General features: G+C 38.3%; 1 protein-coding gene across 6 annotated transcripts in view; it reads right to left on the reverse strand.

The window, feature by feature from the left end:
- Window positions 1–11,740: 11,740 nt before the first annotated feature.
- Window positions 11,741–22,319, reverse strand: part of qkia (QKI, KH domain containing, RNA binding a) — an 87,956-nt gene continuing 77,377 nt past the window's right edge. Inside the window, exons 6-8 of one of the 6 annotated variants that reach the window (XM_032547934.1) lie at window positions 21,735–22,034; window positions 18,372–18,446; window positions 11,741–15,216 (exon numbers count right to left, since the gene is read on the reverse strand). In XM_032547934.1, the coding sequence (XP_032403825.1) occupies window positions 15,200–15,216; window positions 18,372–18,446; window positions 21,735–22,034 (392 nt within the window). In that variant the 3' untranslated portion in view covers window positions 11,741–15,199. Of the gene's footprint in view, window positions 15,217–15,618; window positions 18,447–21,602; window positions 22,035–22,319 lie in introns of those variants that run through there. The other 5 variants (XM_032547931.1, XM_032547935.1, XM_032547932.1 and 2 more) reach the window with 5 other exon arrangements.

The raw sequence follows: 22,319 nt of genomic DNA on the forward strand, positions 1-22,319 counted from the left end.
TATCGATCGATAACGATCTGCTACAGAAAAAAAGTGCTGAATTTACTTACAACGTTTCTTTTTTTAACATAGATGTACTGAATGACAAATCTATTTGATAACTCTCCACCAATACAGCACTCTTAGACACACCCATAACAACACAAGCTTGATAAAACATGTAAAAACAACTCAGCTTTAATTTGTTCAGTCAATTCAATTAGGAGTTTAACAGCCAATGTAAAATAAATAATAAAGAAACTCAAAAAATCAATAGGTTCCCTACATTGGTCAAACTTGTAAAATTAAACTGCAACAAATGGTTCAGAAATGCAATTAGGAATTGTAAATTTAATACAAAATAAATAATAAAGCATGAAGTTGCTCAGAGCACAAAGCATAGAACTAGACTGAATAGATCATCCCTTATAGAACCAGCAGATTTTCACACAATCTAGATTTTTTTTAATGTCAGGACTGATGTAGATATTGGATCAGGTCATCTCTAGTAAGAAAGCAATAAATCTGACAGTTCAGAAAATCAGACATCTAACTAAAAATTATCCCAAACTATCCAATTTAGCTGTAAGAAGGAAGCAGGGTCTTTTATTTTATTATTATTATTATTATTATTATTTATTTTATTTTTTCACAGAAAGTCGTGAGAAGATAAAATCAGTACATGATGTAAGAGCAGGAGTTTAACTGAAATACATTGGTACAGAAAATAAGGCAGTCAGAGCAGAGAGCGAATTCAGGTGGAAGTCATCATAAAAGAAATTCTTTAGAGTTTCAGAGAGACGAAGATAAGAAACAGAATAATAAACATCTCATGAGGTTTTATGCCGTAAAGTTGTTCCAGAGCAAAGAAAGCAGCTAATTTGACTTTACAAATTCTGCCAAGAAGATCCAGAAGTTTACCAAGGTATCTGATTTCTATGCAGTTTACAAGAAATATTTGAGCATGCATGTTCAAATATGGACCATGTGTGCAGGTGCATGCATGCTCCTAAATCTTATTTTTAGGAGGATCAAATTCATCAGTCTTTCTCTTCTTTTCAGGTTTTCCTATTTTGAGGTCGTCACAGTGAATCATCTGTCTCCATTTAGCCCCGCCCTCTGGTCCTCCACCCTCACACCAACTAACTTCATGTCCTCTTCATGACCTAAAACTAATAGGATATTGATTCTCATGATGACTGGATGTAAACACACGACTGTAGCTGTAGCTTAGCAAACTAAACTTGATTGATGTCCGGCTTAAAAGCTTTTGTTTCAGAGCTGCTGGACTTCTGGAGTAGATAAGGAAAGGATATATTTTCTTACTTGCATAAGAAAGGAAATTTGAGCACAAAGGCAGGAGGAAAAAAATATTTCAGCATTAAATCTAGCAGCTGCAGCAGCAGTAACAGCAGCATGGTCAGTGAAGCTCGACAATGAGGATTTTATGAGGTTTTGTTCATTTGAGTAATATGTGCCACTTTGTCTCGTCTCTGTTCTGTTCTTCTGCATGAGACCTAAAAATTGATCGTAGATGATCATCCTGAAGAATGTTTTCTGACTGACTGAAGGAGCTGGAACTCCAGAGTTTGTGTGTTAAATATTTGTTTGACATCCATGTCATGTCGTTTTGTTTTCACTTTCTCTTCTCTCTCTTCATATTTGCATTTAGAGGAAGAAAGGATTTTCTCGTCCATGTTTTGACCTTCTAAATGACCTGTGACATGAAGGTCACTTTGATAGAGGAGACTGTCAGGTCAACATTACAGCTGCTTCACGTTTCCTCCAGAAATGTCACCCAGTGTGCACCAGCAGATCAGTTAACAGTAATAATAATGATAGTAATCCAGTTTGCAACATACATCCACTTTAATACAGCTGCAAAATCACCTTATTTAGCACAAAAATGTTACATCGAAAGGCTCGGATTAGATTTTTTTTATTATTATCATTTTTTGGGTTGACTTTAATAAGCTGAAATGTAAAGGTGTGTTGGTTTTGTATTTTTTTTAATCATTATTATTTTCTTTCCCCCTGATGTTAAAGACTGAAAATCTTGTGCACTATTATATTTTTTTATACAGTAATTTGTCAGTATTGTGAAGTGTGTCAGTAGGTGCATAGGTTCAATAAGACTTATCTATTCATTATAATCTGTTTGAGAGGCTCTAACAAAAACATTTCGGCAACAAAAGAACGGCGGTGATTTGAACCAAAATCTTCTTACTGCAAGGAAACCAACTGCTCCTCCATGCAGCAGCTGAGAAAAATTATTTATGGCAAAAAATCTGACACCCATACTTTGTGAGATGCATAATTACAACAGTAAAATGCTGTTCTGTCTGTCTGTTCCTCAAACGCGTCACACTTACGTTATTCATCCATTTCTCGCTACAGCGGGGTCACCTCATCCTGTTTGCTTTTTCTAGTTTGGTATCAAATCTGCCAATTAGAGTGAATTTACCTCAACAGGGAAGCAAAGCGCTGTGCTGTTCTTGGAGGGGGATATGAAGTCAGTAACACACACACACACACCTGTTAGACGATGTCTGTCAGCATTCAGTGACACAGCAGGCCTGCAGTATTCACACCTGTCTGGATCACTCAACACAGAAACAGAGCAGAAGCTGCACTGGTGAGGAGGATTCATCATTTTGTCTAAACAGAAGCGGCGTGACGAACAGTTCAGCGGTTTGGCTTCGGTGTGTCTGTATGGGAACCGTCAGCCGAGCTGTCTGGAGTTTTTCTCCTCCACATGAAGACATTTGAGCCTGGAGATCTTATGACACATCCGCCAACAACTCATGTGTTTTCCAAGAGCTTTTCTTGGAACTGTGGATTCCCTTCAAAGGAAACCGTCACCTGTGCTCTTTGGTAGTTTGGATGATGAATTTCACAAAGTGTCAGAAGCGACTCCTACTTATTCCGCCTGCCTCCAAATAAACTAAAGTTGCTTTTTTTAGTTAGTTTTTTTTTTTCTCGCTGCATATTCTGAAAAACAAAATCCAACAGCTTTTACTGTCACTTTTTACAGGTGTCCAAAAGAAAAAATAGAGATCCATTCATCAACATGTGAGCCTGAGTCCTGCAACAACTGTGGCCTCTGAAGGCCTTTAAGTCTCATGTGGAGTGAGAGACAGAGAGAAACAGCTGCACGCTGATGAATGCCTCGTATTCTTTCCACAGGAAGCAGGTTCATCTGTCACCACTGATGCAACCCTCCCAGTCTCGCCATTCAAAACACACGCGGGCGCTAACGCCGCTTCTCTTTCTGCCATTATACTCCCAGCTGGTCTCTGCAACAAATGCTCCTTTGATGCATCTTCCCGGGGGCCAACGCCAGCATCACCACCCTCCTCCTTTGCTCTTCCTCACTACCCGCTTCCTGCATAACATTAAAGTCACTTCCAGCAGCCCCTTCCACCCTTTCATAAACTGTTGCTCCCCATCGACCCATTCAGTAGCGGCTCCGTCCTCCAGCAATGAGAGAGGAAGACATCCTGTCGTTCTTGCAGAGGAGCCAGCAGGAGCCGCAATCAGACATCTAATTCCAACCATTTAGCTTATTTGTCTTTACTAAATACGGATAAAATAAGAGCAAATGCAAAATATCTGGATTTCCATGTTGATAAATTGTGTAATTTGGCTGATGTATTGTATGGATTCATGCCAGGGCAGCAACGCATAGGGGGGCCACAAAAAGTCAGCAAATCTGTGAAAAAAGATTTTTAAAAAGTGAATAATTAGAAAAAAAACATACAAATAAAATATTTTGATGGTGTTCTTGGCATTGGACGTTCTTATATTAAGACAAATGTAAAAAAGGGTCTGGATTAATCAATATAAAATCAATGATTTTCTACCATGGTGTCATTTTTGCAGGAACCACCTCTGGAATCCAGCCACTTATTTATCTGCATCTCCTTTACTTCTACAGGTAGATGTATGTTGCCCTTAACTTTCCACTAAAATCATCATTTTCACAAAAGTGAAATATAAAATTACCCCCTAAAAAAGATTTAGATGCAGTAAATCTCATTAACCCACAGTGGAGATTATGTGTGTTTATCAGGATAAATGAGAAACAGCACTTTACATCCAGCTGGCGGATCCACAGGAGGAAAATCCAGAGCCCAGATTAGAGTGAACATACATACCTTTACTCATTTCCCGATGATAGGATTAAGCTTCTGTTTTCGGTCTTTAGTCCTCGCAGGTTGTTTGGACGGCGGCAGCAGCAGAGATTTTCAGGTTTTACACGTCTGTTCTTACCTTTCTGGAAGATTAGAGGCTGTCTCCTGCATCAGGCAGGATGCTATTTGGGTAACAAACCATGAAATCCGGTCATGATTATGGATGTCAAACCTGTGCTATTGATTGCTGCCTTCCGTTTTTAGCTTAGGGGCCACAGACAGAAAGGATTATATCAATATCTTTCCGTTTGTTTCTTTGACCTTTTGAGGCCTGACCATGTAAATTATATTCAGAGTGTGTTTGATGAAAGGGGCAACACAGAATTAAGCTTCAAGTATCTTTATTATTGAGAGACACACTTTATTAAAAAGACAAGGCATGGCGAATGAATGATATGATAAATCATCAGAAGATTATTCAGAGGAATCTGAGCTTTTATTTAAAATTTGATCAGGTTACTGATACTCCGAGATTCTTTCTGTTTCTGATGCTTGCATGTGTAGAGCTTTGCAAGCTTGAATTTTTTCCGCAATCTGTCACTTTATAACCACAAACTTCAATGGATCTAATCAAAATTCCAACATAAAGTATAGTTTTGTTTTGTGAGGGAAACTGATCCACATTTTTGCAAGTTTTTTCCAAGAAAATCCAACAGCAATAGATTAGTTGATACTTTATAGAAGCACCTTAGTCTGCAATTACAGCTTCAAGCTTCAGATCCTGAGTTGGTTGGTTCTGCAGGAAGTTTCTTCCTATTGAAAGGTTTTTCTCTTTTCACTGATTGCATTATGGTTGATGATTCAATGCAATCATCAACCATAATGCAACTTTAAGGGAACAGAGTTAAAAAACGAATCTTGGCATCAGTGATTACAGAGCAGAAGTTTGGCATTTAGTACTTTTTATATTGTTGTAATTTTATGAGTTTGTACAGTGAATGCAGGTTATATGGGGACTTTCAATGTAGGTTTTATGATAAAAGTTTTATTAGCTCACCTGTTCAGTGACTACAGATGGAAACTAGCTTAAGCTAAATCTTGTACAAAGCATCTTTTATTAATGTTTTTAGTACATTGTCGCCTATTTTAAATAAATGAAACTAAGTAATACAAAGGTCCATCCATCCATCCATTCATCCATTTTCTTACACCCTTGTCCCTAATGGGGTCGGGAGGGTTGCCGGTGCCTCTCCAGCGAACGTTCCGGGCGAGAGGCGGGGTTCACCCTGGACAGGTCGCCAGTCTGTCGCAGGGCAACACAGAGACAGACAGGACAAACAACAACCTAGGGAGAATTTAGAAAGACCAATTAACCTAACAGTCATGTTTTTGGACTGTGGGAGGAAGCCGGAGAACCCGGAGAGAACCCACGCCTGCACAGGGAGAACATGCAAACTCCATGCAGAAAGACCACATGGAGTCGAACCCAGGACCTTCTTGCTGCAAGGCAACAGTGCAACCAACTGCGCCACTGTGCAGCCCCAATACAAAATCTGCTCATTTTTATCCTAACTGCAACAAAACCAACTTCAACCACTTTTATAAAAATGCTTTATGCTACTTAACCCTCTATGGCATGGCGTTGCCCTCAGGCAACAAACCACATATCTGTACCTCACATTGCTCCTTTATTTTATTTTTTGGGGGGCATGATTTTTGACATATTTTTGTCCAAAAAAAAGTTTTTTTATGAATATAGTTTTTGTTTGATTTGTATTTCATTTCTCATAATCAGTGTAGAAAATCTTGGTGTTCTAGACCAATGTTACCCTGAGGCAACAAACCCAAATCTGGTTCCAGGAGGTGTCAGAGTCCGATTTTATGATTGACATGTAATTAGGGACCACCAAGCTCCCAAAGAATGCAGGAAAATATTTTTTCCCCCAAAAAATAAAAAGTCATGCCATAGAGGGTTAACATACACGCCGGTAAAATATTAACAAACAGAATTAATTTTAGTCAAAATTGTAGTTTTTAGACTGTAACAAAAATACAAATAGAAGCTAATTTAGAAAGTTTCTTGCATTTTAATGAAAATGCCACCACACTACAGCTGGATTTATAGGGAGAGTAAATTACATTCACATAGATTCATTAGGCCACTCATGAAGACAGTTAGTTGCACTTCTTGTTTAAGGAAGTTATCCTGAAAACACAATGGTCCATCACATAAAATTCAATAAAATACACTCAGGTTGGAGGTTGCAATGTGACAAAATGTGGAAAAATTTTGTGAAGAAGAACACGATTGCAGGGCACTGCATAAACAGCATTCAGTTCATTCAGGTTGACGTGCGGCTGTTAGCGAGTGGCTGACCTCTGCTATGACTTTGCTGCATGCAGCAAAGATGAGATGACATATTTGTCTCTTCAGCCTCATTTAAGCTGATCTTGCAGAGTGGAAACACTGCTCTGTTAACTTTAAGCCTGATATATGACTGCTAAAGGTACAAAACCAGAAAAATAGGAAAGAGAAAATCTTTATCAAGGCAAAAAAAAATGACTCAGTTTAATCTGAACTCTTAAGGTCAGCGTTTTGTTTTCCCTTTAATTCCCTGTTGAAGTGTTTCACCTACCTGAAATCTCAGAGCAAATTCAAAGACAGGATGTCACGGATAAAGAAGCAATCATCAGTCCAGGTAGAGCGGTCAGAGTGATGCTTGAAAATATGTTTTTTTTATTGCACACTTCAGGTATTTTTATTTTTTTTTTGGAGGGAAAGTGGGCAACAAAAAGTGGCAATACATGTTCGACAACCTCTGAATTTATTACCTTCAATAACAAAAGAAAACACACACAAATAAAGGCTACTTCACATAAAAACTCAAACATAATTCCCAGTATTAGTGCACCACTATATGAATAAGAAACTAGCAGTTTACAGTCATGCTAGCATAGGTTTCTGAAAAACTTTTAATACTTTTAACTGCATATTCATCACAGTAATAAAAACGAGACAAAGTAAAATCCAGTGGGGATAAACTTGTTTCCATTTTGAATCTTGTTAGCTTTTACTGTTTAACCACCCAGAAGGGTTAACCTGCAGTCTGACTGAACAGAGGAATGTTTGTTAAACAGAAGGAAAAGTCAAGGATTGTTGGTAGATGAACACATTTAAATGCCCCGAAAATAACTGAGAACTGAGCCAGAGATGGCAGCAGTGTGCAAACAGCCGTTTCCTGCACACTGTGGTCCAGTCAGACAAGAAGAAGAAGAAGAAACGAGTTCTCAGTGGTGCAAACAGAAAACAGAAACTATAAATTCAAAGTTTAATGGTGGAAAGCCTTCCAGTTTAAAGTATATTTACACATTACCCTGAATATTTTTTTTATGAGATAAAGGGAAAGACACAAATTAGCTCATTAATAATAAAAAGGTACAAAAATATATATATTCCAAATCTGAGAGAAAAAGGCACTTCTACAGTCTAACTGAAACACTTTAGGCAGTGATTTTAATACAAAGCGTAATTAAAATACGATTGAAAGAATTATTTATTTCAGCAATTCATTTGAAAAGGGGAAATTCACATAGATTAAAAACAGACCGATTTATTTCAAACTTCTATTTGTTTTAATTTTGATGATTATGGATTACAGCATAATCACAATAAAAACATTTTTTAGGTAGAAATGCATTGGCCGACAAGACTGAAGAAGAATGCTACCTTGGACTTACTGGAAAGTACAGTGGAAGGAAAACCTGTGCTAGATCACAGGCAACAGCACACTGCAAAAATATAAAATCTTACCAAGTATTTTGGTCCAGTTTCTAGAGCAAATGTCTTAGTACAAGACAAACCTAATTTACAAGTAACTCATCAGCAAGAAATAGGAGCTTGTTTTAAGTTGATAATTCCTTAATAGTAAAAAAGCAGATTATTTCACTCATGAGAAAAAAATATTTTTATAAGTTAAATAATCTGCCAGAGAAAGTAGTAATTTTTCAAAAATATTAAGAAAGTGTTGACTTACAACACACTCCTACATCTGGCTGAAAATATTAGTTTTGTCTTATTTAAAGTGTAATAAGATATTTGCTTTATAAACTAGACCAAAATACTTGGGAAAATTTTGAGTATTTGCAGTGCAGCTGCAGAATGAGCCGCAAAAAGGCCAGTTACCAAAGATGTTGGTTGAATACAGGGTGCGCTATCCAAGTATATTGATAGAAAATTTAGTGGAAGGAAAAACAGTGTCAGGAAAATGCCCATTCAAGAGTTTGGAGGATAATCACAAGGACTTTGACTGAATTTGTTGAATTAGATTTTGGGTTTAATTCAAAACGTAAAGTCTCAGAGTCTGAATGAAGACAGAATCCAGCCGTGTTGGAGTCCACTGGGTTTACGTTTCTTCTGCTGTAATCATCAACATCAACACAATTAACTGGTTGACATTTATCCCTCTGTGTCTAATCTACATAAAATATGAATTTCCCTCTAATTTAATTACTGAAATAATCAATTTTTTCTATAATATTCTAATTTACTGAGATGCATCTGTATGTGCTTCACAAAAATCAGAAATTCTCTCTGATCTGAACAAAATGGACGGATTTGAGCTGAAGTCGCTTGATGTCGTAAGGAAGAGGAAAAACACTAAAAACCAATCAGAGACGAGTAAGTCTGACAACCCTACATTCATAAAAAAAAGAAAACTATTTTGGTGCCTGTAATCACATCTTCTGCTCGCAAGTTTTAAAGCTGATCAGTCTTCAGATCAAAGCAACAATCTGAATGTTAATTTCAGAGAGTAGAGATGTTAGCTCTGATGTTTTTGTTGTTTTGTTCTTGCTGAGACATAAATGGAATCACCGCGTTTAATGGCAAGGTTATTTTTGCAGTGAAGTGGGGAGGAAAAAAAAGGGGAGAAAAGAGTGTAAAACAAAGTAACTCCGGAAGTGCCAGTTGTTGTGTTAAGGAATCAGGATTAATATCGTTAATCGTTTGGTTGAGTCAGTGTCAATACCCCGAATTAGTGGAAAGAGGAAAAAAGCTGAGTGAACCCAGGGAGGAGAAATGAACAAGCAGTACTGGCGGCGCTTCAAATAGAAAAATAAATAAATAAAACTACCAGAAAAACAATAAGTGGCGGCCAGCTGAAAGCCAAACATTTTCCACTGAAAGTCTGAAACACTGAGCTTGTTTTGATCCCAGAGTACTTCATATTGGCACGGTGCACTGGTGTGTGTCTAAGCAGCATAGATGCTCCCAAATGGCCCAGCCGTAGTTGTTCCATCAATAAGCTGAACGGGGAGAAGTGCTCGTCGAACAGACAACAGCTGGAGATAACCATAACGCCGCCGTTCCCGCGGGGACAACAAAAATGGCCGGCTTTAGACCGTCTTCCATAAATCTGCTCAGAGTGTCAGCTGTAAATAACTCTCCCTTTTTTTTTTCTTTTTTTTTTAAATAAATGTGTGCTGATGAGGCTTTCTGCCCTACACGTTCACAGTAACTTTAATCCCTCTGAGATGACTAATGTGAAGTATTTTTTTTGAACAGATTGTGATGAGTGCTGCAGTAACTAATGGCAGGAGAAAAGCTTTATCTTCGGGGATTAGAGCGGCTCTTAAAAGTGGACACATCCCAGTTAGAAAAGACCGCTTTTATGGTGGAAAATAACAAGAGCCAGGAAAAGTTTCACTGCATTTAATAAGATAAATATCCTGAACAACTTAGCTGAAAATAAATAGCTCAAACTATTCAATTTAAAAGGAGCATTCAGTCCTCCTTGGTAGGTGGCACAAAATTTTGATTTAGCTCTGGATTTTGGCTTTTAAACTTCAGATTTTTTCCAGGTGTCATTTTTTTTTTTTTTTAGTTTGGACTCAATGTCAGCCTGAAATATAAAATTCTTCTTTATCTTCAACTTTGTAGCAAACACCTGAAGGTTTTGGGTTAAAAATGACTTACTTGGAACTCTATCAAAAGAAAAAAGGAACCCCCGTTCCTGATGCCACCACCACCATGCTTAACTGTGTGAATAATATTCATTTTGTGATGTTTAGTTTTGTTTCTTGGAGTAAATATTAGAAATGTGGAACAAAGATAAAATTTTAGATTCATCAGATCATAAAATCAGCTTTTATTATTTAATTTTAGTCGTGTTGCGATGTTTATGTTGGAGGGAAAAATGGTTTTCAGGAAGAAAACAATCAGTTGTGGTTCTGCAGCTTCCTCTGTGTTGCTGTTGGCTTTCTCAGAGCCAGATTAGCCTATTTTCAGCTAAACTGTACAGGATATCGGTCACATTAGGATTTTAATAAGCTTTGCAATGATTGAGAAAAATCACAAAATTCAAGCAATTTGACACTTTTGAGATCCACATTATGCAGATTTTTAAGAGCAGCCCCCGACTCACAACTGCAAACTCTGACATACAAGCATGTAGCTTGCACTCTCCTTCCTTTCCTGCAGGGTTCAGTGACACAGAAGGACTAAGATTTGTCCATAAAGGAGACGACTGGACGCAGCAGCAGTGCTGGAACCGAGCAGACAGCGTGACAGCAGCAGTGACCACCATCCCAACCGAACCGTGCTCTCTCCTCTGAGGTCAGGGGTGCCCAAACTTTTTGCCATGTTTAACAAAATCACAGTCAAAAGTAACAAACTAAAAACTGAACATTTTTCATGTTTGCTGTATTAAAAGAAAGGAATCTAGCTTTCAACTTATTTTGACTTCACCTCAACAAGTTTATTCCCAGCTTGAAGAACACTTGTTGATAGATTTAGCCAACTTTCATAAATAAAATAAAAACTGATTTGGGTGCAGCAAAGTCAACTTTTCAGTAAAAGTTTAATTTGTTTAGTTATTAAAAAAAAGTTTAGTTATGAAAAAACCAATCCTTTGTGCCACATTTAACATTTTGCATTGTGTGAAAATTATGCTGGTAAATAAAATGTCTCCTTCTGCATCAACCACCTGTGCTGCACTGCAAAAACACAAAATCTTACCATGTATTTTTGGTCCAGTGTGTCATGCAAATATCTTGGTATACGTGAAATAAGACAAAACTAACTTGCAATTAAAGAGCTTGTTGTAATGTAATGTAAATAATTGTGTAAACTTGACAAAAAACTAATAGTTTCCCTAACAGATTATTTCACTTAACACATAGGAAAATGTTTGGTTGTAGGTGAAATAATCTGCTAGTGGACCTAGTACTTTTTAAAATAAATATTAAGGAACTATCAACAAACTCTTCTACCTTGCTGAAAAGCTACTTGTAAGTTAGTTTTGTCTTAATTCAAGTGTAGTAAGATATTTGGACTGGAAACTAGACTAAAAATACTTGGTAAGATTTTGTTTTTGCAGTGTGGACTGACCTAAATTTGAATTATTGTTGAACAAAATCAGTTAAGAGCCACAAATGGCCCTCGAGCCGCACTTTGGACACCCCTGAGTTAGGTTGTGTGTGTGTGTGCATATGCGTGTGTGTCCCCATGTGTCGGTGAGTAAAAGTCGTGGCCATACGCTGGTTTTAATCGTGTTAGTCCGTGAACCAGACCAGGGTAATAACATTCATGAAACAGGTTAAAAACACAAGACAAAATATCAGCAAGTTAGTAAAATTCTTACTAAGAATGTTTTATTAAAATAAATGCCAAGAGGTTAATAAGAAAAATAACAGCATACACCATGAAAACTAAATGCAAGCATGTAAAAATACTTATGACAAGGAAACTAATAAAGTCGCTAATGAGTTAAACAAGCTGGGAGTTGGCAAGAAAAACAAAAATCTAACAGAGAAGAAGGCAAAACTCCCCACAGGAGACAGGTTGAGATGGAGAAGAGGTGGTGGGAGGGCAGGGGGAGCTGTGGGTTTCATAAAAATTAAGAAAAAAAACCACTCAGAAACATGATTAATATACATATAAAATGAGATTAGAAAAATACATTATAAACCTGTAACAATGGCTGTTAATTACATTATCATACATGTAGTAGGCAGGCCAGAGAGAATACGGTAGGTATAGAGTCAACCTTTCACCTGATGGACTTATCCAGCCTTTCACAATGACACAGCATGGTGGAACATTGCAGAGGGGATTTTCTTAATACTGTCAGATGCTGATTTGCCATCTCTTTCTCCACTTTAATATTGCATTTCAATTTAAAATAATAACACTGAAGTAGAAAACAAAAAAGAGAATAATAATAATTCATTGACCTTTTGGTGTAACAGCGAGAAAGTGAAAACAGACTGCCGACGGCTCTGTTGGATCCAAGAATTTCTCAATTTAATTTTTCTTTTCACCTTTCAGCAATAAGCTGTCAGTCGTTTCAATAACTGGAAACTATCTGACTGTGAAGCAGGTGCTTGTTTCATTACCCAGCGCTTCCTTTGTCCATTAGAAATCTCATTACTGTACTGATAGTTTGTTGTCAAATTGACACAGAGATATGTGGACCGGATGACGCTGTTAAAACAAACACTTTCCCGTTCGTTTCCCTGAACGCTGCGTATTTTTCTCAGCTCATCATCAGAGCGTCTCATGGCAGACTACTTGGTTGCTAATGGCAGTTCAATTTGTTCAAGATACAAAGTAAAAAAATTTTTAAAAAAAGACAATAATTCATATCATCAATAAAATCTAAATTAAAAGACAAGATCTGCTCGTACAGCAGAGTAAAGGGCCATCAAGTGAAGGAAAAGAAATACTTAAAATCATTTTCAGGAAGACAAAAACCATGGCACATATTTTAGCTGGTCAAAACGACTGCTATTCTTTTTGCATAGAGTAACTTGGGCGGCGCCACGGTACGGCGGCGGAGGCCCAGCTCGACTTTTTCCGAGTGTGTAACACTTGCCGTTCCTCTCTGCGCCATCTTGGTGGGTGCTGGATATCCTCTTTTGTTTTTTTTTTCATTTGTTTTATTTTAAAACACAACTGGAGTACTAAAAAACAGAAACCACTGTTGATAAGGCACTTTGATTTGATCCTGTCTCGCTCTGATCTCCCATGGTTCCGACTGCTTTAGTCTTTCCTTTTTCCAATTAGATTCCAGGCAACTTTTCCTCACCCACTCGCGTTCAGTTTTCCTCCGTCGGAAAAATTTTTTGTTAATTTTTTTTATTATTATTATTATTTTATAACTGCAAGTAAAGTATCAAAAGCTAAAATTGCCAAAAATAGATTGATTTTTTATCATCTCCAGCACCCTGTAAAATTATCTATTTTTTGTTCTCATCTGTATTTTTATATGCATTGACAGATATCTACATTTTTATATATTTATATATATTTATAGATATATATATATAAGACGTATGTATAAAGCAATTTGAACAGGCAGGCATGGCTTTCACATCCTATTTTTTCTTGAGATTTAAACAAAGGATCGTGGGCTCAGAAGCTGGACTACCATCAGAGGGAGGTGTGACACATTGTGGATGCACTTATGGATGGTTTGGCATATGTTAGGTTTCATTAGTAAAATAATTAAAAGAATAATATGCAGAAAGGTCAGGATTATGTCGACCTCATGCCCCAACTTACACACACATAACACAGGAGGACAAAAATTAAAACTAAACGGAAAAAAAGGAGAAAAACAAATCCACTGTAGTAGGAATGAATCTGCAGAAATTGGCCAAAAAAACAACAAACAAAAACAATAAACCTCTTGCTTGTCATGAGTGTCTTTTCCCCTGGCACTTCACTATAATCGAGAAGCATGTAATTTTAGTGTTAATTGCCTGTTTTGACCTCAGGAAAATAAGAACAAATAAAACTGAGCGGGAAAGGGTAAAACTCCTGTTTCAGCTGAAGGCAGGCACCCAAACTAAAAATCACAAAAAGAGCCCTCTGCCAAACAGATGCATAACTGCAGATATATTAGTCACTGAAAACCCTTTGGCTAAATATGCACACAATACTTTTTTTTGTTTTAATCTTTGTGATCACAGCTCAGCTAACTCATCGAGATATTCTTCTAAATGCATCAGGCACTGGATAGTGGATGTAGTGTGGATGGGGCCCACGTCCCCGAAGCCTCACCCCACGTTCGCTGTAGTATTAATCAAAAACACACACACACACGCACACAAACCCATCAACCCAAACTAACCCCTCCCATCACGCCTTTCGTTTTCAGCCTCAAAAGCTAAAACTCTGTTCTGACTTCCAGAGATAACCACCTGCTTTGTTTCAGTGACTGAAGCTAATTAGTTCAATCTGAACTGAAAAATTAAAAACAATAAAAGTGGAAAAAAAAAAAGAAAAGCATTAAACCAAGACAGGGAAAAAAACATAAATCATAAAAAAAGCTCTTTTTGCAATCATTTTAGCCATGCTTTAAAAAAAATAAACGGACAGGAAGCCATTTAGAGGGGCACACCCAGAATGTGTCAGCTCATAATTACAAGCTCAACAACTGAAATACATGTTTGGGGGGGGAGGGGGTTGGTAAAAAAAATGACAGAAATTAAACATGTTAATGCAAGTGAATGTTCCCGTTCCTTCTGTTTCTTTCTCCGTTGCGGCAGACGGGGGTCTGAGGGGCGGGCGGGGCAGGTAGGGTGTTGCTAAAGGAAGGTTCTGGGGCAATTTGTGGGTGATCCCTTCGAAACCAAAACGGTCTGCGTCTCAGACTGGAGATGGAGAGCGAGTGAGGTCACCTAATCAGAGTAATTAAAGGCGGGTGGGTTCAGGGGTTCTTTATTGCTTTATAATTCAGTGCAGATTCATGAGTAATACCACAAGCAGATCCGCCCGGTGCGTGATTCATGAGGAAAAAGAAAGAGAAAGAATGGGAACTGAACTAATGAACAGAGGAAAAAAAAATAAAATGAATAATCCACAGCTGTGTTGGTTTTTTTTTTGTTGTGTTTCAGTGAAGAGTCTGCGTTGGTTTCTATCTTTTTGTCAGAACGTGTTAGGGTAACTGTATGGGCAGGCGCCTCTCTCTCTGCCACTTGCGTCCGAGAGGCTAGCAAAAGGCAATTACCAGTTAACTGATCAGCAGGCAGGCTTGGGGCGGCTCGTCATTGGGTGAAGAGTTCAGAGGTCAGAAGGTCATGTGTTAGTTGCCGGTGGCGGCTAGGTGGTTAGAAACAAAAACAAAAACAAACAGAAACAAAAAAAGATAGAAAGGATATTAGTGTCAGCAAGAAGAGACTGGAATGACATCATTTTAACAATAAAATGAATGCAATCTCACATGTGGCCCCTCCCAACCCGCTGCTATGAGGTGAACCTAGCCTAAGCCACACCCCCTGAATCAGGTCGCTAGGCGGTTGGTTTAATTTAAGCGCACACTGCCCCCGAAACCACAAAACAGAAGCAAAGAAAAGCCGAACCAAAAAAATTAAATAAATAAATAAAAAAGACAAAGAAATTAACAAAAATCTAGTGTTTTAGTGTCTTTCACAAACAGTGTGATTAGTGGTAAGCTGATCAAAATAACTAGTTACGAGGTGCAATAAATAGATGAATCAATGCTTTCTGATTCTCTCTCTTTATTTCGTAGTATATTTTTATAGAATATAAATATACACAAAACCATAAATACATTTGATATAAAATGTTCCAAATATAAAATGACAGTACCTCGTGTACAACTGAAATATAAAAAAAAAAAGTATTTAGCTTTTTTTTCTCAATATATTTGCAATACACTGCAGAGAACGCAAGCTACCTCAGCTAATGTCTGCGCGCGTCTATCTTTTCTAGAAAAATAATAAAGAAATTTAAATCCCGTAGGTGAAATGGTGGCTGGCAGCAGCACAGCTACTTGTCTCTCAGATACAGGATAGAAAAGCTCCCCCTTTGTCTCTGCTCCTTATGAGCAGAGGAGATAAATGATGGATAGGAGCAAGCTTGCTCCTTTTTTTGGGGGGCTGTAATTTCACATCAGAGGAATGTCATTCTACATATTAAATACTGCCTGCAAACTATTCATCTCTTTTAGCTTCACAGCTGCATGAACCGAATCTCTTAAGATCGTTTTTGCCTGAGCTTTGACTTAAACACACACTGTCACTGTTCAGTACTACATGTAAACAAAATGTGCATACCACACTCACCCATTTAGCAGGTGTGTGGATGTACAAGTGCATCTCAATAAATGAGGATATAATTTATTTCAGTGATTCATTAAAAAAGAAACTCATCTAGCATATTGATTCATGACACACAAAGTGACATACTGTTTATTTCTGTTCTTTTAAAGACACTGCTTACAGCTTATGAAAGCCCAACATTCAGTTTTAGCTTTTTGCTAAATAAATTAGCTGCATTTCCATTGACCATATAATTGCGCAAGTTAACATTTTGAAATTAAACCCAACTGATGGAAACACAGCAATTTTGAAAACTCTCATTTTTTGACAAGTTTGGCTCTAGGGTGAGATAGTTTTTTTTGGCCCATATGGAAATTGGATTATTTCACAAAACTGCAATGGAAAATCTTTATTTACATGAGTCACATGATCAACAACTGGATGTTGCCTCTGGCACAAAGAAGAAGAAGACGACAGGAAGTAGTACAGTGTCATAGAGCGGCAGTTTTTTAATGACTTATCGCATGGACAAACTTATTCACGTGTGATTTTAATTGTGTTAATGTAAACACAATGCGAGATAGTATTTTTCAAATTGACAAATTTTGTGTACATTTGCAATGGAAACGCAGCTAAAGACTACAACCTACCATATTAACAAAGTTCAGTGGAAGAAAAACGTTTGGCAGAATGAAAATCCCAAACAAGGCTGAAATAAAATATATACACAGATTACGTGTAGCCTTAATATTTGCCTAGCAGATAGTCACTTTACTTATTGAGGGTTAGCCACAATAGCCATTGCCATTAATAAAAAAATTCAATGGAAGAAAAAAGTGTGGTAAAAAACATGCTTAAGAAGCACCTCCAAAACTACCAAAACCTGCTTTAGTCTCCATTTTACCACAGCAGGCAGTTTGCCAGCAAATTAATCTGGCCTAATCTCCGTGGAGAACCCATGGAGCATCATCAACAGGAAGACAGACCCAACAATACAGACAAACTGAAGGCCAATATTAAACCAACCTGGGCTTCCTGAACACCTCAGCAGAACCATGCTATGCTGCATTGATGCAGTAAATCATGCAAATCACAAAGTATTGAGTGCCATACTGAATATACTATTACATGCTGTCAGTAGGCTCATATTTCTGTTTTAAAATGCTTACCGACCAGATGTAACATTTAGTTTTTTGGGGTTTTCATTCGCTGCAAGCAATAATCATCAACATCATCAGAAATCACGGCTGGATGAAAAATCGATGTAGTGGATTACTCAATTTTTTTTTTTTTTTTTTAAACAATGCAATTCTTGGGTTTTCAGAGCGATGTCAGAGCTCCCAGGTCGGCCATTTTGTTTGACAATCGTGTTTTACGACTTCTATGTATTTGAAGTCTAAGGATCAGGGCCAGACTACGATTTTTACAAGAATAAAGTTGTAATATTGTGAGAATAAAGTAGTAATTTATAGAGAACTCCCATGTGAAAAATAAAAAATTAAAATGATGAATGTTGAGCATCTTGAAGTTGTACTTTGGTATATGTCTTACATATAACACTTAACAGAAATATTAATCACTTAACATGTCAGCATCAAACTATTATCTGTAGCAGGACTTTGAAATTATCTCACAAACAACTGTCTGTTTTAAAGAAAAACAAATTCAGCTGGTCATGTCAGATCCTGATAACTGAGTTTTTTTTCCTCATTAAAATTAAAAAAAAAAATTCCTAATAAAATTGCTAATATTATGACTAATTCTCATAGGTGAACAATAAACTGCCCAAATACTCTGTCGTACAAGTCACTGAAGGGATCTTTGAAATAAGGGCCATTAAAATTGTAAATCAGTATCTGGTATTAAAACATCTGAGATTTTATTTTTATGCCATATTTCCCAGTGCTACCAGAAATAAACACTGAAAATGTGTCACTTTGTGTGTAATGGATCACTATAATAAAAGGCTTTAAATTTCTAATTTTCCTTACTAAAATAAATGATTTTTTCAACAATATTCTAATTTATTGAGATTCTCTGCATAGGGCCGGTAAGGTGGGGGAGGAAAACAAAGAAAATAGTACAATACAGACAATGTACAAGTTTCTGACTAAGGCAGTGAGGCATAATAGGCATAATATTCATATAAATGCATCAGTCAATAGCAAAATGTAGCTAGGAGACTAAACTGACCTCTGTCAGCGGTCACAATCCTTTGGTAAGGATGGACCCGCGTGTCATGCCGTCTCACTTTAGTAGCCATTGCACCTAGATTGTAACAGGTCCACAAGGTTAGAAACCGTTCACTTTGAAGAAGGAAAAAAACAGTCATCTTTTACAGTAACAACATTCACATTTCAACCATTAGGACTTATAATGCTTGGATTACACAATACAATTAACATAATACAGATTATGGTACATATACACAACACATATATATATTTTTTTTTCTTTTTACAAGTAGAAAAACTTGGTAGAAAAAAAATAATACATCTTTTTGGAGATTTGCTTTAAAAACTGTATAACTTAAGTACTAAACTTCCACAGTGCTCAGAGATATATGGGGTGGTAAAGAGTAGGGGGTGCTGGGCTGTCTACAGGAATAATGTGACTCTCCCTGTGGGATCCAGAAGGGAACCGAGAGAAATTTGTCTCTTTATTTTGAAAGGTGGGGAAATCCAATCCAGCTCTGATGGTAATTGAATCGTGGCAGACACCACCTGCCTCTCCACCTCTCCTTCATTTTCTCCTTCCAGCTTTTCACCATTTCTCTCCTGGTCAATCTGCTCACTGACGGCACAGCCAGTCATTTTCCACCTATATCTGTCACAACTGATTTTCCCCCTGCTGCAGAGGTTGACACGGCTTCATATGCATGACACAAACAAACTGTTTGCGTGTCGCAGGACGTGCAAGAGTTATTTAAAAAAGTGATGTGTGCAGGGATTAAAACAAAAACAGAAAGTCTCCCAGAGAAAGCACTGCCATATTATTTGAGGTCTAAATTCAACAAGATTGTTGTTCTGAAACTGTTGCGACGAGTTGGGGTTGTGTCTACATATGTTTACAGAGAATCTACAAAGTCTACACACCCCTGGAAACAGGTTATGCTTCTTTTTAAGTAATGATACCAAAACAAATAATTTCACAACATTTTCCACCTTGAATGTGGCTTTACATCTTTCTAACACCAATATAGTGTCGCCTTTACTCAGCTCCCTAAGTAGTTTCACAGAAACTCACACCTCGAGATATGCAAACAAAACAATGCACATGTTGGTATTGTTGGGGACTCATTTGGATCATCAGTGTTAAATGGCACCAAAAGAGAATTAAATAGACATTTGGGCCAGTGCTCTGTTTGCAATCAGTGAGATTGTTTCTGATAACTTGCAAGGCTGATACTTCCAAAGTTTCAAGCCTCTTGGATCAGAGCTGAAACGATATCAAGATAACAAGAGATATCCAGCTGCAGTCATTCATAACTCTCAGAACCTTTACTAAATGTTCTCAGTCACACCTCCATCCACAAAGATATAATTTTTTTGTAGTTATCAAAACCACAGTTGGACATAATCCAAACTTCACCAACTGTGTTGAATGCCAAATCCTACAGTTCACATCATCAAAAGATCATCATGTCCACAGTGAAGCATGGTGATGGCTGTGTAATGCTTTGCACCTATTCTTCTTCATCTCATGCTGAAAATTAGTCAAGGTGGAAGGAATTATGAAAAGCCCAAATTCAAGTCAATGTTGACACAAATTCAGTAACAGGAAGAGGAATTTCCACTTACACCTGGGTGTCCAAGATGAAAGCACAAAAAATTCTTTCCACAAATAAACTTCTCGTGCCTTTTTTATTGTGTCGGCTCAATAATAATCTAAATGTGCAAGACTTTACCGAAACACACAAAATAGGTAGTGTACAAGACCCAAAGCACACAACTTGCAGCACGGCTCTAAATGAACAACAGAAAAGCTTCAACAGAGGAGGACTGAAGTCTATAATGGCCCGGCCCAAACACAGACCTGAAGAAGGTTGTACAAAGGAAATGTTCTCTCAATCTGACAGATTTGGAGCATTTTTGCAAAGAAGAGTGAACAAATGTTATGTCAATACCTCAAAGCAAAAACACAGAAGATAGCACTATAATAAAATTATTTCCATACTATAATTTTTTATAGTATGGAATAAATTACAGTATTATTCCAAACAGTTTATGGCCTGTTTTTCACTGAAATGATTGATCTGTGTCTCATTTGACCAGGGGTGTGTATACGTTTTATATTCACTGAGCACAACTCTAAAGAAGCCGACGACCTGCCAGTGCCTGGATACAGAACTGCATAAAGCAGAGCCACATCCGTGAGAGTGTGTGAATGCGAGAGGTGTGTGTTGCTGAAGGCACCGATCGATAGTGTGAGTAAATAAAATGCACTAAGCTGGTGTAACCCTGCAAGTCAAAGAGAGAAAAGCCAGTCAGCTGTCCCTGCCTGTTCTACACATGTTTCCCAGCGGCACCCATGACGCTCGGGTCAACTAAAAAAAACAGAAACAAAAAAAAAAACGCACACAAAAAAAAGCTGCCGGCATGAGATCTTAGAGACATTAGAGGAGTTTGTGTCAAATAGAGATCCGCACAAACTGACAGAGGCTCTTTTGTCTCAACCTGGGAGCAACATTCCAACAGTCCATTAGAACAACATATGCTGCACATGTCAGAATATTCAACAGATGTCTCTTTGGTAGCAGATGTGTTGAGCTTTAAGCACCATTGAGAATAAGAATAATATGTGGAGCTAAATATTTAACTGTCCCTCCTGACAGAAACTAAGGAGGATGTCAGGTAAAAAGTAGAGAAAGCTCAAGCTTAACAGGGGTGAAGCTAAGACGATGTGAGGAAGGGAGGGGGGAGAAAAAAGGGCATACTGGAGGAATTTAATGAACATCCCCAGTGGGAGCGAGAGAGGGACCGTCTCTAGGCATCAAGGCCTGCCCGCGGAGAACAGCGCGCAGAAATGATTTCAAAAGCTGCAGAAATCCGAGGGGATCTGCCGCCAGACTGAATATGCCTCCAGGCCAGTGCATGAAAAGGTTAGAGAGCAGGCTGCATGTACGAAAGTGTGTTTCTGTCAGTGTGTCTCACTTCATACTGAGGCAGATTCTGCTATAAACCTTGCAGAGAAGAGGCGATGTAAACCTGAGAGCGGATTTGTTTGGCCAGAGAGAAACTAAAAACAGTGAAATAAGCTCACTTTTGGAGTAAAAAGAGACTTCAACAGCCCAGCATTCACACTGTAACGTCTGTCCCCCTTTCAGTATATTGCAGTGTCCATATGAGCCATCACCAAGAGCTCCACCAGCACATCCACCCTGTGAGTTTATCTGTTATTTTCAGGTGGTCACAACATATTTACCTTTCAACAAGTCCTGACTGTGGCTCATGGTAGCTGCGTCCAGCACCCCGACTCCGGGGTAAAACAAGCTGCCCTCCTGTCCAGGCTGGCTAAAGTTGGCCGCTGTACCCAAGCTCCCCCAGGCTCTCTTACCTAGAACCCCACTGTGCTCGATGGGGTACTCCAGCAGCGAGGTGGGTGCCAAGGCGTAGGGGTACTCGTAAGGGGTGGTGTAGATTAGTCCGCCGTCTGGTGTGGGAGGCACCAAGGTGGGGGTGCCGTTGGGCAGCATAGCGGCCATCTGAGTGGGCCGGATGAGGTTCATGATGGGGGTCCCGGCCGGCGTTGGGGGCCGGAGTGCCTGGGGAGGCAACACCTGACCCGCGGGGGCCGCTATGAGGCGGGGGCCCTGAGCGGCCGCCGCCGCTGCTGCAAGAGAGAACGCAAGGGGGGCTGCCATAAGCAAGAGAGCAAAGGACAGGCGCAGAAAGAAAGAAGGAAGATCAAGTGCAGCGTGGTCGATCAATATCACAGATGGACAGAAAAAGGGTGGAAACACAGAGGAGGAAAAGAAAGGTGAATGGGAAGGAAAGGGGGAGGAGGGAGAGGACAAAAAGAGGAGAGGAGCAAAAAGGAAAATTAGTCCATGCAATGATCATGGTGGTGAACCACAAAAGCGACAGTCTGTTGCAAAAAATCTTTATCAATACAACAAATCAACACAGCCAAAAATAAAAA

Source organism: Xiphophorus hellerii, chromosome 19 (assembly GCF_003331165.1).
Source record: "Xiphophorus hellerii strain 12219 chromosome 19, Xiphophorus_hellerii-4.1, whole genome shotgun sequence".
Lineage (NCBI taxonomy): Eukaryota > Metazoa > Chordata > Actinopteri > Cyprinodontiformes > Poeciliidae > Xiphophorus > Xiphophorus hellerii.